Raw genomic sequence first — 17,036 nt, 5'->3', positions numbered from 1 at the left:
ATTACTCTGACTTGGAACTGGAATGGTTTGCCAGTTCAACTGTGTCAACAAAAGGTGCTAAAGTAAGATGTAAACTGTACTGAATGATTGATTTATGTTTCTGTTGGACTTACTGATTCAGACACTGTTGCATGGGTACAATACCTATCAATTCTTATTTAAAAATACTAAAATTGGATCAGGACTAGAATTTGTTTATATTGACCTAATTGGTGACTTCTTAGTTAAATTTAACTTCTGGTTTGAAATTGCTTTAAATCAACGTTAACTTTTTTTAAAAAATCACACAACTTCTTTTAAACTGCTCTTTGAATTTTTTTAAAACTTTGATATATATATATATATATATGTGAATGTTTTCATTATTCAAAAGAAATATTCATCTAGAACTACTGTCAATTGTAATGTACCTACAGCACAATTTATTAGACAAAATATAGTGTGGTAATTTTACTAAATAGCTGAATTTCTTCTCTCTGCATCTTGCCACCTCCATTTGACTGCGAGAAATGGTTATGAGGGATTATACTGTTTTTTATATCTTAGGATAATTTTAATTCAAGTTCTTAGAGTGTACTTGAATTAAACCTTTGTGTGGTTTAAAGGACTAAAGCTATTCTGATGCTTTTTAATTTTAGTGTTCAATTTGACATTATATGAAAACATTCTTCCCTTTTACTCTAGCTTTTCTGTGGTTTTTGTCATTCAGTAGGGAGAGCAGCTTGTTTAATAGGTTGGTGAAAACAGAATTTAATAGCTATCACTTCAAGATGAGTGAGAGTGCTAAGGTTCATTCTCAACACTTGCCTGAACCAGCAGCTTCATTTCTTTAAAAGGTTCCTGCTGTTGGTACTGAGCTGTGTTTGTACCTTTTTAGTCACCTACATTACTGGAAATTGTATGAGATGGAGTGGAAAAAAGTGCATAGGATAGAAGTTGCGCCTTTTTTAATACTATAGGCCATAGCTTTCTGAAAAAAAAATGACATGTGGAAAACTTCTTTCACTCTTAACACATTGCGTTCATTTTTTCATTCTTTCTTTATTGTCTAACTAATATTTCCCTGTCTGCATATAAACAGATACTAGAGAAGTATTTTTCTTTTGGTGTTTATTCCATTTTCCTTTAATGGCATTCTGATAGCTGGAAAAGACTGGATTCTACTTCACCAGTTTCTAATTCTTCAACTTTTTTTTGGGGCAGTTGGCCATACTGTGAAGGTCTTTGTGGTGAGAAGTAAAGTTTGAGGATTTTTAAAGAGTTGATGACAAAATATTTTGTGATGACTTTCTTTCTGAAAGTATTTCCCCCTTTCAACATCTGAATAATTTTAACAGTTTCGATTAACCTTGACACTTCTTTCCTTTGGGTTTAGAGTTTTCGAAATGTATTGGCTCTATAGAGACCTAACTTTGTACTCCAGTCTAGGTGAGTTTTAATCATCTGCTTTGTGTAGCTTACAGGAAGCTAGTAAGTTCTTGTTAAGTCAGAGGTTGAGAAATTAAGAGGAAAGCTTTGGAATGGGATATGAAGATGTAAATAGGAATGGCCATTAGGGCCCGAGATGCAGGAGGTGTAAGACCACAACTTGAAATTCCTGCGGTATGGTGAGGGATATGGAAAACACATGACACAAATTAACAGTGAGAGGGACTGCAGTATTTCCTCTCATGGAACAACCTTTCTAATATTCAAGTTTCACTGTATAGATTCAAGTCAATGGCAACCTTTGCCTGCTTTTCAGCTCCCCCCCCCCAATTCCTTCCCCAAGAAAATTTCTGTAGTTGTTACTTTTTAATTTTTTGCAGCTAAATTTTGAGGAGTTTTAGCAAGGTTTTTTTTCTTTTAAACTACCTGATACATTGACCTTCATAGCAAGATAAATATTAAGTAGTCCATTATTCTGTATAGGTACTCTGAGGATAGTGAGTATATATATGCACAGGCAAGAGAATGAAGGCAAATCTGTTTACAGAATAGACCATATTTAAGGATACTGAAATTTCTGCCAAACAAGGAGCACAGTGAAATTTCATCTGCCATTTATGTTGTTCTTAATGTTCTTTAATTTAGCAGACAAGACAGTTTGGTTGTAATTAAGCTTTTCTAATACTGTTGTTCCCAAGGTTGTGGCATAAATCACTTCACTCTATACTTTCCCGTGTCTTCACTGTCTCCATTTTTCCTGTATAATTCTTCCATAAACAATCTTTGGGATGCAGGAAAACTTCATGCTGTAAATTATGTCTTGTGTATGTAATTTTGAATATATGCAATTGAATTTCTCTTTCTCCAAGCCTTAGTCAGGTTTTCTGATTTTCCTGGTGCCGTTTCTTTCTTCAGTGTGCATACTCTTCCTGCTGAGGTAACAAATGTTTTTTTTCCCAAAATAATTCTCATGACAATTTCTCTTACTCCTTGTTGCTTTTTCAGTAGGTAGACCTGGCAACTACGCTGAATTGCTCAACAGTTGCTACTGAAAGACAAGGGGCAGTGGGCACACTGAAAGGAAAGAAGTTACATTTAAACCTAAGAAAAAGCTTTTTTTATCGTCACTGAACACTGAGCAGGTTGCTCAGAGAGGTGATGGAGTCTCCATCCCTGGAGATGTTTAAAACCTAGCCCTTCCCAACATGCATGAGTTTAACATGAATAGGAGGTTTGGACTGGGTGATGTTCAGGGTCCCTTCCCACCTCAGCTGTTCTCTGAATCTGTGATGTGAATCTGGTTTGTCTTATCTGCAATTCACTCCAAGACCACCACATCTCTTAGTTTCTTTGTACTGAGTAAGCAGCAGGGCAAATTGTAGTCATTTTGTCCTGCCCTTCTTTTCAGCATTTTCTCCCAAAAAATTTTCAAAAGAAAACCCTAATCAGCCCTTAAAATCTCGGAACATATTTCATGAGTCTTAAGAAAGATACTTTCCTCCTTGCGTTCCAGGTATATTCAGTTTACCAGTTCAGACTTCCTCAACAATGTTTTGTTGTAGTCAAAGAGGTTTCAAGACTTGTTGCACAGAGGATTAGTTTAATATAAGTAAAGATTTTACTTGGGGGAAAATACATTTTTCCAAACCATCCTTTTAGGATTTAAAAGGAGAATGAGGTAACATAAAAAATTGCAGCTCTTAACTACAAGAGGTTACAGGTTCTCTCTCTCCAATCAGCATAACCCCGTTGTATATTTTGCATCTGACTTTCTGTTTCAATGAATGAGCTAGTATGGACCTGAATTTCCTAATTTTGGTAAAAACAAACAAATAAATAATCAATTATACATATTGGTATAACATTCAACTAGAATTTTCAGCAGAGCAAAAGACATTTCTTAGAAAACTGTTAAGCCACTAAGAAAACAACTTTGTGGGACAGAAGGGAAGCACTGGAGGAGTTCAAAGCCCCAGTGCATTGAGGTAGAACAGAAGAAATTGGAAGCCCATTCCAAACTCTGTCTTTTTTGTTTTTGTTACTAACTGTTTTTTCAAAACACAGTACGGACTTTTATTCTTCTTAACCTTTCTTTCAGTCTTTCCATTTGACTTAATAAATGGTACTCTAAGCAACAAGACTTCTATTAATGTACTTCATGACCATAGAAGAGCATGTCATAGTCATACACTAGTTCAGTTATCTTACTGATAAGTAGTTTTTATGATTGCTTGTGCTGTAAGGTCTGACCTTAATAATACCTGTAATTATTGACCTTACACATGATGCGTTCTACCTAAAAGTAAATTAGGAGAAAAAAAAAAATCTTCTGTATCATTTGTTTGTCCTATGTACATCTTCTTTGTTCTCTTTTCTAACTGAACGAAAAATTCTCATGCTGCAACAGATAATTTGGAGTACAGCATCAGTACTTGATGTAACATTAATCTGAAACTTTTAAATAGCGAAAAACCAAGAGGCAGGCTACCTTCTTTTCAATAACAAAGAAAGAGTTTTTTGTTTTCTAAAAATTACGAATCATGAATACACTACAACAATGTGGATTTTAAATTTTGCTGCTGACAGATGGTAAGTCCTCCAAGTTTTCCAAGTTTTTGAAACTTTGCACCCTATTATTTTCATTATGAAAGAAATTGATACGGCACCGTAAGGCCTCTTTGTTTACCCACACTATTTATATAGTGTTTAATTGCATAGTAGCTAAAACTGCATTTAGGCATTCCTTATCTTTTGGAAACAGAACTTGCTGTTTTTCTTGGGGTCACCTTTCCTTGTCATTTGTCCATTTGTCTCTCTTGGCCTTCCCCCCCCATATGATACTGCAGTAGTGCAGGTTGTCATGCATCTTGAGTTAGGAACTAGTACCTTTTCCATTCCAGCATTGTGTCAGTACAAGAAGAGGTAATTGCATGTTTCTTGCTCTGCCCTCTGCTGGTTTAGGAACCTTCTCTCATTCATCCTACGTGTAACATAATATTTTGTACTACCTCATATTAATATAGCTTGTCACCATCTTAAAAGAAAACAACTCACTCCTGCTTTAGACTAAAAAAATAATAATAAGCAGAATTGTTTAAATAGTAATAGTGGAGTTTTGATCATGATTGAATAAATAGGATGCAAATACCTTGTCATAGATAGTTCTTTCAAAGATTAAATTGCAACAGAGAACATGTTATAACTCAGCTGCACTTGGCGTTGGGTTCTGTTCCATAAATAAGGATTATTTTTCTCTCTTCTTCGCTTCTGAAATTCATAGAGCTATTTTCACAGCCACCTTTGTTTACAAAGTTGGCTAAGATAACCCCACACCACTGTAGCTGGTAGTATGGATTAGTGCATATGTGCATGTTACATAAATAGTGAAAAGAAGTTTCTTTCCAAGTACTGATTCTTTTACATAAATTTTCCTTTTATCTATCATGATTCTGTTTTTTTCCCCATTTTTATCCTTATCCATTCCAGACAACATTTTAGACTTAGCTGAATTAAAAAGAAAATATTTGAAGGAACAGTGATCCCTCAAGTATATATGAATATAAAGTACTGTGAGCATTTGTTGGTATTACATCTTCAAATATTTCCTCTGATTTCCTGGAAGAACTTTTCATGAAATTTGGGGGAAAAGACACATTTGTGATTAAAGAAAATTAGGCATGCAAAATTAAAGTGTGAATTGCGGTTAAAGCACAAATGTGTATCTTACAAATAGGAGACTCTTATATTATGTCCAGTATTTTAAATTTCAGATAAGTGGGGTTTATTTGTGTGGACCTTTTTTTAGATTCAAAAGTTGTAATAAACATTTCTCATTTTTTACTTGTTTTATTACATTTTAGATATTTTCAGATTTAAGTGAGGTTTTGGGGAAATTTAACTAGCTGTATTTACAGCTTAAAAAAGTTGTTGGGAAGTTTCTTCTTTGTTGTTTCATTATATAATTTTTTTAACGACTTGAGTGTGTTATTTAAGTTTATTGATATCTGTTGTTTAAAATTGTCTACATAAGAAGTGTTTTATTTAGCTTGCTCTCCCTTTCTGAAAACATTTCTGAGATTTATCTTTGGGATTATTAATGCCATGGGTGTGACAGAATACCTATCTAATGATGAAAGTCTTGTCATGTGCACTTCTGTGACTTCAGTATTAAAACCACGCCATCTCTCTTGCCTTCATCCAGTACATGTAGCTCTGCTTTGAAAATTACAACTTCTAGTCCTTTTCTCGTGCTTGAGTCTTGAATCTTTTCTTCATGAGTATTTAAAAATGATTTTTAACACTGAAGAATTGCTTTCTTTTCCTTTGGAGTGATTCACATGGAGTTTCTAACTATGATGTCTCTTTCACTTTTCTTCAAAAGATTACGTTGCTTAACCACTAATATATCTTATGTCTTTAACTCTCAAAAGGCTGCAAAGAATATTTAAAGTAAGACTGTGTTTGTAATTCTTCTTGTTCTTATTCCTTTGTTCAACCAGGAAAGGTAGTCTAAGAAACAGCATTTGTATTGTAGTCTTAAAAAAAATTAATAGGGTATGAGGTTCTAAAACACAAACAAATCCCCAAAAAAGTATTTTGAAGCCTAAGTTCCTATAAAACAAAACAGTCTCCAAAGTATGAAGAAATATGGCTGAAAATACAGTTCATACAATTCACAGAATTTGTCTACTGCTTACGTGATTACTTCATACAGAATGTGTTTCATAGCTTCCATGTATTAATTTTTTTTAGGAAGAACAGAACCGAGGCAAGCCCAACTGGGAACACCTGAATGAAGATTTACATGTACTTATCACTGTGGAGGATGCTCAGAACAGAGCAGAAATAAAACTGAAGAGGGCTGTTGAAGAAGTAAAAAAGTTACTGATACCTGCAGTAAGTATTTGTATGCAAGCCTTTGATTTCCATTTTCAAAGTTGCTTTTGAAATACAACTAATACTGCAGCAGTAAGAGTAAGCCTGCAGAGTGGCATCCTAAAATGAAGTTTAGATATTCTCTTGTAATACTCTAATGATCTTTAAAATGTCTCATCCGAGATTGAATTATTCCTTACAACAGATTAGTATTTCAAAGAGATGTTGGGGGGGTTTTGCCTGTTTTTTAGATATAGATGCAGGAAATTATCACCTTTAAAAGGCAAAAACTATTTGCAAACACTAGTTTTCTCTTTTTCAGTATTACTATGCATCATTTTAAGGCTGGGGAAATATGACGTGCTTTTATGTTTCACTTTGAGATGATTCTGATACTTTAGGAAAAGAAGGCATGGGTTTTTTTGATCATCACATTAAGCACTTTCCAAAAAGAACAAAATCCTTTAGTATCAGCTCTCCTGTCACTATACGTGAACGTAGGGAAACTGGAAAATGGGTTGTCTTTTTTATTTCCTGATAATATAAACTGCCTTCTGGCCAGCTAGATGACTTCAAGCCTCTTGCAGAGACCAGAATTGCCCTGTGAGAGCCCTTCTGTTAGATATTCTCTGTATTGTCACGCAAAGCAAGTGTGGCTGTATGGTGTATCATTAACTTGCATCTTGTGCTCATTCTTACCACCACTTTTGTGCCACTGTAAAATGATAAGAATAAATTGTATCTTTTTCAGTGGTGGAAAAATTTTCCATATTATGAGGAAAATATGAGATTATCTTGAGAAAGAAAGTATTAGGTGGTATTAAAATGACTACTGATTTTGGGTGCTTAGTGAATGCTAATAGATGCTGGCTGTGAGGAAATTTGTGGTGACACATGGTGTCTCTATAAGCAAATTTATTCAGAACACATTTTTAAAAGTTACTAAAGATAGGGAGAGAGACTTAATTCTTGAATTATCAAAAAATGGTAGAATATCAAGCAGGAGGTATGAAAAAATGTAATTTACACCTCTGACATTGCACATTGTCAGTTTCTGAAAGCAGAAAATCACTAGAGAAAGTAGATCATCAGAATTTATTAATTTATTAAAGAGACTTTGAGCACATTAGGGTTGAGTTTATAGTCAGGATTAGAAATGGTAGAAAGAAAAAGACTTTTTATATGGGCAAAACTTGGAAACCATTATGTTTGTTCTCTAAGTACTACAGAGCAAATAGTTTTAAAAACATGCAGCTTAAATTTCCATGTGAAATTTTGTCATACATCTGATTCTTTTACCTCCCTCTTATTGTTGAATAATGTGACTGAAGGGTCAACTTCAAGATCACGTGATAGGTCACAAACCCCCAGCATGTCTGAAGTACTGATGTGTATACTCTGTGTATGTTTGTGTTACACTTGTTTTGCGGAGCTGTTGGATGGGTGTGTTTTGAGCCTCAAAAAAAAATTTAATGCATTAGTAGTTTTTTCATTGTGGTAGTGTCAGCCAAATCTTTGTCTTGAAAACACTCTGGCTCATTTAGTAACTTAATCAGTTGGGGAAGCACTGTAATCCTCATTACAGAAATAATTGGTTTTCCCCTTTAATAGAAAACAACAACACAGGGCTAACTATTGTTCAAATAGAGCGTCAGTTGAAATACACTTTGTCAGTTCACTTCATTATCATCTTCATATGTTATACATAGGCATAAGAGATTTAGGTGGTGCGCATTACTTGTGCAAGAGTTAAAGGTCTGCTGGCTCTAATTTCTCAAAATTATGCCTTGCTGAAACAGGCATGTGGAATACATACTAATGAATTATTATATAGGTGAACTTGTTTTTTGCACCACCTATTGCATCTGCTCAATTAGTATAAAAAATGGCTGTTTAATCAAATTATGGTTTCAGGCAGTTTGAGAGCTGAAAAATTCAGTTTAGTATTAAATTATACAAATTGAAAACTTCTGAGGGAAGCCATAAACCTTCAAATAATCAGGAGAACGATGAAGAAAAAAGGAAATACTAGCAAATTATAACAATATGGGTGAAATTGTGGGTATTGGAAGATTGCAAAGATACTCTAAAATGTATGAACAGAAAATTGGAAATTCCCTTTCTTGTGGTAGAATACCTGCAATTATTACTGTTTTTCAAATGAATATAAAAGGATTAAAATTGATATGTAAATGTATTTGTTTTATTGCAGTCCAACTTGATTAAAGTTTGAGACTGTGGGAGAGAAGACTCATTCTCGTTCTTGCTATAGAATGACAATGCTTTGAGTTTCTGAGATAAATTTCAGAAATGTGTTAGTGTTCTAGTGCTAAGAGATGGGAATTAGTTGCTAATTTCTTCGAATGATCAGTTATTTTTGTACTCAAGATGTTAAAAAGCCTAATTTCCTAAAACAGATTTCTCTTTGAATGTACTTGGGTGAACAGAGACTGTTTCAGTACTAAAGTGTGTTTCTTTGTGAACCTGTATCACTAATGATTTTTTTTTTCCTTATGGATTTGAATTAATAGATTTTTAACAAGATGGTCGTATAGTCAAGCAGTTTATCTTTAGAAATAACGAGGACAACTTGAGGCAGGCTGGCTGAACATGCCATTTTCCTCTCCCCAAGGAGAAGGGCCAATATTTTTTTTTAATTATTATTAATTTATATTTAATTTCCATTTCTTTGGTATGAAACCTTTTTTTAATTTTGACTGTACTTCATGTTCCATAGGACTAATTCCTTTCCTCTTCCCATAGTTCAGTGAGATACTGGTCATTATCTAGACCTGCAATATCATATGGTATTGCTTCTTCCATGTTTTTCTTTGAAAAAAAGCTGAAACAATAGTCTGCAGACTTCTGAGATCCCATTGAGCTGTACTGTCCTTATGCCTCCTTCTGAAGCGAATCCTGCAGATTATTGATCTCTCTTTATTTTGAGAGCTTTGAGAGCTGTGTGTTATTTGCAAGAGTTCAGTAAGGATGGGTGGTTCTCTTGCAAAGCAAAGGCAAAAGGTCTTCTGGATTGTGCACTGCAGAATGTAAGAAAAAACACAGGACTTGTGTAAGTGGAGGTGCATAAGTATAACATATGGAATTAGAGCATCAATAAGGGTTTGAAATTGTTCTTTGAGGTCCTGGACTTTAGGGCTCAATTCTTCTGCCAGAAATATGTTAGGCTTCTGCATTTCTAAGAACTCTTCTAGCTGAATGTGTTTCTATAGATACTCCTTTCATTTTACAGATGTCCAGGTCTCTTTAATTGCTAATTCACCTTTATCCTATCCTCTGTATAGGATGAGGCACATACAACAGAATTAAAATTACGGACAAATACTTTTTACCCCTTTTTCCCTTGACGCCACATGTTTCCTTTCTGAGGAAAAGATTGTATTTCTGGGTTTCTGCTTAGCTATTCTAATTTGGTCTGGAATCATTGTTGTTCATATTTTCTGTAGTGCTCTTCTTGTGTTGGGGCAACTGTGGTTTTACTTGGTTGCTGCTTCCATCTTCTCTGAAGACAACTACAACACAATATTAATTGGTGATGCTCACTGTCAAACTGTGTATATCATTTGCCGCTACAACAATGGAATTTTAAAGTTGTGATGAGTAGGAAATAGTGTTTCAGTAGAAGATTTTTATTTTGTTCATACATTTGGATCTTGCCTGTAGTAGTGATTTTAGGCTTTTCAGTCTTGAATATCTTTAAATTTATCTGTATGGGAAAGTAAATGTACTGTACACAGCATTATTTTTACAAATAGTACGGTTTTTGATAGTGATGCTTATTACATACTCATTTACTAACTGTCCTCCTTCTGTTTACTCCTGTTACTAGAGACGTTATTTTGGTAGTATTTCTATATTTAGTCACTTGTATATGCATTTTCTTTGTATAACAGTTGAGAATGTAATGAAGGAAAAATAGTATTGGTAGAATGGTTTATTTTTCAGTTGGATAAGCTAAAAGCAGTTCTGTCCCAAAGACTGCCTTCAGCAAGTGTCATGTGGTAGGGCTTGTTTATTAAAGTAAATTTCTAGTACCTTCCTTATAGGTAGAGTTGTAAATTTTCATTATGGTTTAGTTTCATCTACTTACAGTAAGGTGAAGGATGTCTTAAATTTTACCCTGAGAACTTTGTGTGCTGTGAATTCCATGAAAAAAAAGATAGTAGAAAAAAATTAAGAACTTTTAACCATGCTTTAGCCTTATTTTAAAAAAGTTGATATTATAGTAATACTGTACATAATTTGTTGCTCTGTAATTAGGAGTAGCAAAAGCTTGAAATTTGAAAGATATTAGGAGAAGATTTCATTTGTTCTAGCTATCTAAAAGGCCACAATAAATTGTGCATGCAACTTTGGCTTCCCTGAATAGCTCTTTCTAATTCATTATTGCATGGTGTGTTGGTTTTACATTTTTGCTTTTGCAAGTGAGAAGAATATAATGCTGCCTTCTATAGTTTCCCTGTTGAAATGTTGGTCATGCTGTGCAATCCTTTGTTTGCTGCTTATTTAATTCAAGTTGTGAAATTAGTAAGTGATACAGTAGCAGAAAAAGGATAATGCTGTCCTTAAAATGTTTTTAGGAAATTGCTATATTACACCTGTTTTGTCAGTTCAGATACAAGTCTCTCACAGTGCAAGTCGTGTAAGTGATCACTTACCCTGTGGTAGTGAAGCAGCCAAATGCCTTGGCACTGACTACTGGATAACATGGTAAACTTTTTGATGTGGAGGAGAGGTGATAGCATGTTATTTTTAGTAGTGTGAAGTGGACTTAATGTTTCCATGACAGTATGAACCAAGGGCTGCTGCAGTCCTGCCATTCCTTCATGATTTGCTGTTCCTGCTTCCTGTTTTGCATCAGAAAGTATTGGCCTTCATCTGACCGAGTAGTGAGTCCATTTGGCAGACAGCTTAACCTTGTCCTAGCTGACTTGCTATGGAGTTAGGTCTGTTTTAGCACTGACAGAAGTGAGGGAGTGGTGACAGGCAGACAGGGAAAAATGAAATTGTAGCAGACCACCCTTAAATAAACTTAAACTTCTATACAATGGCAAGTGAGTATGTTCACCTGCAAATAGGATGAGAACAAAATATCCTGCTGCAGTGAGTTTCTGATTAAGACAGTGGAAAACAAAGAGAATTGTAGGTGTTCCTCTTGTTTTCTGCTGTCCAGTATGTCTAGTACTGGTAATTTCAGTAGCTTATTTACCAATTAAATAGAGTATTAGTTATGTTGAGCAGTCCTTAAGTAAATTCTGCTATTCATTTTAATGGTCTTATTTTGCTGAAAATTTTTACTGTAATGCAAGTCTGAGTTTTAAGAAATGAGACCAAGAATGTCTTACAACTGTTTACTTGGAAAGTGTTTACATATTGTACTTGATATGCTACTGCAGTGTTAGATTTTTGAGTTTACATTAGTATTGACTATTAACAAAATTATTTTGGGCCAGCTGCAAGTAAGAAGTGGCTCTCTCCATTGTTGTATACTGTGCTGGAAACTGTAGACCAGTAGTTGCCCACCACCAAAATAATGTCTCTTGATGGAAATGATTTTTTGAGACCATATTTACTACAGCATATCTAAACGATTGTCAACTTAATTGAAGTAACTCTAGTGTAAACTCCGTTAAATTCCTCAGCTGTCCTGAAGTGATCATTGTAGTACAAAGGGGAAAACTAATATTGTTCATTAGAATATTGTTCAGAGTGACAGAGCACTAGAACAAGCTGCCCAGAGAGGTTGTGGAGTCTCCTCTGGACATATTCAAAAACCCCCCCTGGATGCCATACTGTGCAACCTGCTCTGGGCAAACCTGCTTTAGCAGAGGGGTTGGAATAGATGGTCTCATGAGGCCCCTTCCAAGCCCAACCATTCCGTGATTCTGTGATGAGAATAATTTTGGAAGGTGATATAAAATGTCCTTTTTATATTAAGATTATAAATTTGTTTTCAACTTTCCATTTTCAGAAAGTTGGCAAATAGTTAAAGGGTAAATACAAATTAATGATGATCTGTGCTCTCATGTATTTCAACTGATTGTTTTACAAATTTGGACATGTAGTCATAATCAGATATAATTATGTAAATATGTCTAGTTTTATTAGCTTACAACTTAGGTAGCAGTTCATATGAATTCTTGTTCTCCCTAGGCTTTCCTTATACTTGTGGAAGAAAGAAGCTTCAATAGTTATTTCTAAGAACCTTAATCCCTCTATTAGTCTTCTGGACATCTTTGATGGCTTCTAGAAGCCAAGGAAATCAGTTCATTGTACCTTCCTAAAGTTACTGTTGAATACCCTATCTCTCTTTCCCTTTTCCTTCTCCACCGTCCTCTGTATTAATTAATTTGAGGTGTTACAAATGTACAACTTGAGAAATGGTAGATCTAATTCCTGAAAAAGACCTTGGGAAACTTACAAAATAGTCTCTTCTCAAAGAGAAACAAAGAAGCTCTGTTGCCTGAAACTCAGTAGGCACATGCCCTTCCAAAGCAGGATTATGCATTGATTAGGAGCTCTAATTAGGTTCTGCATGGGTTTTGCCTGTCTTCCAGAGATGTACTTAATCTGTTTGGGTTTTTGGTAGCATAGTTGTGGAAGAAAAAATGGTAAAAATTGTATTGACCTGTTCTGGTAATTAATTTTGTGATATCTGTAACTTCTTCTTAATTTTTCATTCCATTTTTTAAACTTGCTTCCTCTAGTCCTGGCTATTTTTCCAGTGCTCCCTGTAGTCTTTTTTTTCTTCTTTTTATTTCTTCTTCCATACCTTTGTTCTTTTTCTATTGATGGTCATGGAGCAGAAAGTGTAGATTGGGACCTTTATATAAAATCTTGTTAAAGTATTTCTCTACTTATTCAAAAAGTAGATGATTAAGCTAAGGTTCTCCTTGTCTGTCCATCTAAAGATGGTGATAAAACTGCCATGAATTACCAATGCATTATTTTTCTTATCCTTCATTTCAGGTTGGAGTTGTGTTTTGGTTGGTTGATTTTCTTTTTGAAATCACAGCTTTATACCAAAGTGAAAGAAATGGTAGAATTGTGATTCCTGGGGAGATGTAGTATAAAGAGTAGGAACTTTTTGTCCTGCACTTCTAACAAATTTTAATACTAAACACCAGAGTATATTGAGGATAGTCAGAACACTTTATGTACAAGTCATCTTGGCAGTGGTTTCTGGGAGAATCTTAGCAATAGCAAAGATTTTTGTGTGAAACCATAGTTAACAGTAAACATTTCCTTTTTCCAGGTATTTAAAGCATTCTTTATTGCTAGTGTTAGTTTTGAAATCTAGATTTCTAATTATGCAAAAATAAGGCTTGTCATACAAACATCTGTGGTTTAATGCTGACTGATGATATACAGTCATCTAGTTGCTCTACATTATGCTATTTTGATACCAGAACACAGAAAATTCTAACCTGTGGAAAAGTGCCCAGGGTTTTTCACCTGCTATTCAATAGAAAACTGAAATGCTTCTTTTTTAAAACATTTTCTGTAGCAATGCTTGAGCTTCCAGTGGAGCAGTAGTAAGGTTTCTCTTTCATAAGTTGCTTATAGGCTAAGGCTTTAATAGGGGAATGTTATGGACCCTCTTAGCAGCAGAAATGTAGGTGGGCATGATAGAAGAGGTTGGAGCTAACTGTGTTAAATAGCTTATGTAATTTTGGACTAGGTCATTTGCAGCATACTTTGCATTGAACTGGAGAGTGGTAAACCATCCTGGAAAGGGATTAGATGAGATCTTACTGGAAAGTGACATTGTTTAGAACACAGTTAATAAGGAGAAGCATTTAAGACTCCATCAAGTAGTATTTTTTTTGGTGTATTGTTGGAGATGGTATGGGCTTTAATAATTTTTTATTTTGTATCTTATGTGTTTTAATAAATATTTTAAAAGCTCTGCCTTATTTTCAAACATACTTTATTAATAGGGATAACTTAATGAAAACAACACTGCCTTCTACATTTTCAGTATTACCATTATTAGCTATATGTTCCCACAATGTCTGTTGTAAAGTGAAGTGTGTTTTAAATTTCGAATTTCTCAGAAATACTGGATAGAAGGAAATCTGAAGACTAGCAAATCTAATAAAGACGTCAGGGGTCTCTAACACTGTATCCAGTCCTTTAATGTTTTAGCCTTTTATAAATGGATTGGAAGATGTGAGGTTTTCTTTCTGACCAAACACAGCTGTAGATGCTAAGAATTTGAGTTGCTTTATTTATAAATAAATAATTCCAGCCTTTGATAGATACTTTGCTACAGCCTCCAAAATTGTATATTACAAATCCTTTTTCATGAGACTGAAAAAATCAAAGCCCCAAAACCACCATTTGGAGTTGGCTGCCTTAAGATTGTTTGAAGCAGTTTTGATGAAAACTAATTTTCAGTCATGTAACTGCATGCTCTCATCTTAGGAGTAGCTTCTTTGTGATTCCTTCACTCTCTAGCTTATGTGTTATAGTTTGAAAACAAAATTTAAACTTTGACTACCCTGATTTTCTTGGCAACCATAGAGATTTGTCGTATGTCCTCACAGGCACCTGAGTGCTGTGGTGATGGAAGTAGACAATTCTAGTTCATTGCTCGGCCTTTTGGCTGTGTTAGGCAGCAGGTGGCCTTATTTTTCTGTGTCTGCAGATCTGAGGTTTTAGTTTTCAATTAGTAGAACTGTAGCTTCTGGGTCTTAATGAAAAGTTTCAGAGTTTTAGAATGAGAACTTGCTTGCTTAGTTTGTTAGAATTAACAGTCAAAATCAGTACCGTCAATAGACGGGTCAAATAATAAAATCTTAATGTATTGTGCAGAAAAGCTGTTTGCAGAAGTATAATGATGTGGTTTTTTCTTGGAAAATAAATTCGGAGAGGCCAAGGGATCTAAGAGGAGTGTCTGAATTTCTCCCACAGTTTTAACCTGCTGTAGTATACATGGTAATATTGTGTTAATCTGATTTTTCAGTTAAAGATATCTTGTTATTTAGAACATCGTTAATATACTGGTTTTTCTTCATTCATGCAAAAAAACAAAGCCTGTATTTGCCTTTCAGTAGTGATTCTTGAAATTACTGATCCATTTCCAAAGAAGGTAGTTGGGCTATGGAGAGGGACTGCTTTAGTGATCCTTGCAGTATCAGCTCTGCTCTTAGTGGATGGTGGAAAACTCTCCAAAGAGATACTGTCTTGCTTGGCAGTAAGAAAAGCTTTAGGGAAATCCATTGGTTTTGAAGATCCAAAGGTCAATCAGATTCAAGAAAGATAAGCATGAAAAAAATCAGGCTTTTAAAATTTTCTGGGTCATAGAAACACTTGTTCTCACCTATGTAGCAAAGATACTCTTTAAATAAATGTTAACTTCTTGTCTGTAAACTGTGGGGATAGCACCATCCTGTTTTGTGAAATACTCTGAGGGGCAAATGTTAAAAATAAGTATATGAGAGGTCATTACTGGAACACTTTCTTTTTGTAGCAGTCTCTAGTTTTGCATGTCGTTCTTGAAAACAGAGGAATGAGCAAAGTTTATATTATCATATAGGATTGGAGATTGTAGGGAAAACTCTGAAGGGTCTTGGTGTTCATACAGAGAGTTGTGCTAAGAAGTGATTTAATTGATTTCAGCTTAGAATTAATTCAAAATTGTCTTGAAAAATTTTTTGTTGCATAAACCTTCATGTAAATTCTACATCTTGCTGAAATATTTTTGTGGAGAAACTTTTAACCTTATATATAAATATCTCCAGCTATGTTGCCTTTGTGCTACAGGTAAACTAGGCATTAAATGATGCCTCCCTTAAAAGTAAATGGGAAGATTAGAAGTGGTGCAGGGTCACCTAGGAGTCCTGCTCAACTGGGCAGCCTTAGAGGAACTGTAACAGTATAATTTGAAAAAAAAGTCATCTCTTTTTTCCGTGCAAATAATTTTGCAGTGCTTGGAAAGTAAAGTGAAGCATGTAAGACACTAAAGCTTGATAAATAGTGCAATTTATTCTTATTATGCCATGCTTTACATTTTATATATTTTACAGTTTTTTGTAGCAATCCCAAAATACGAAAGCTAATAGTTGTTAAATAATACTTTCTTTCACTGCTGTCTGTAGCTGGGATTTTTTTAAAAGATCCTAAGGGAGTCCAGTAGCTAGAGCCCATTTCAATTAATAGTACTTTGTACATCTGAAGTATACAGACTCTTCTAAAAATCCTAGTATAGGTTACTTCTAAGAACTTGAAAGATGCACAATTGTGTGGCTATGACACTGTGATCAATAGTTTAGGTTTGAAAGCTAGGAAGCGATTTTTACTGAAAGTCTCACATTGATTTGGAAACTTTAGAAGTCTTTGCTACGACAACTTGTATGATAATGTAGTTTAAACGTATTCTAGGTGCTGGTTTTATTTATTTTTGCTGCATTTTAATCTCTTTAATCAGTTTCCTTCAAATGTGACTCACACATGCCCTCTCAGACTAGTAATAAAGTTGAGAGGAACCAAGGAAACTAGGTACATGATTCAATGTTTTTTAATGAAAAGCACATGTGGTTTAAGGCATGGCTTCTCTTACTAGATTGAGTGAATTCCTTCTGATGGAAGTGTCTCTAGTAGAATCATTAAGGGAAAAAGAAACCAATTACTCCTTTTGGTGTTTTGATATCAGTTTGGGGTTTTCTTAATAAGCTTTGCTTTTTACGTTAATAATTTCTTTCACAGAAATG

At 34.6% G+C, this 17,036-nt stretch overlaps 1 protein-coding gene across 9 annotated transcripts in view; it reads left to right on the top strand.

Moving 5' to 3' along the window:
- The window catches only part of QKI (QKI, KH domain containing RNA binding), a 155,994-nt gene that overhangs the window by 98,135 nt on the left and 40,823 nt on the right, over positions 1–17,036 (top strand). For all 9 annotated transcript variants that reach the window (XM_051811275.1, XM_051811273.1, XM_051811272.1 and 6 more), the window contains one exon: positions 6,181–6,324. In XM_051811275.1, coding sequence (XP_051667235.1) covers positions 6,181–6,324 — 144 coding nt within the window. The remainder of the gene's footprint in view (positions 1–6,180; positions 6,325–17,036) is intronic.

This window comes from Manacus candei, unplaced genomic scaffold, assembly GCF_025592945.1.
Source record: "Manacus candei isolate 608988 ecotype Guabito, Panama unplaced genomic scaffold, ASM2559294v1 h1tg000081l, whole genome shotgun sequence".
In the NCBI taxonomy this organism is placed as follows: domain Eukaryota; kingdom Metazoa; phylum Chordata; class Aves; order Passeriformes; family Pipridae; genus Manacus; species Manacus candei.
The sequence above is the reverse complement of the archived record's forward strand: the minus strand, read 5'-3'. Positions and strand labels throughout refer to the sequence as shown.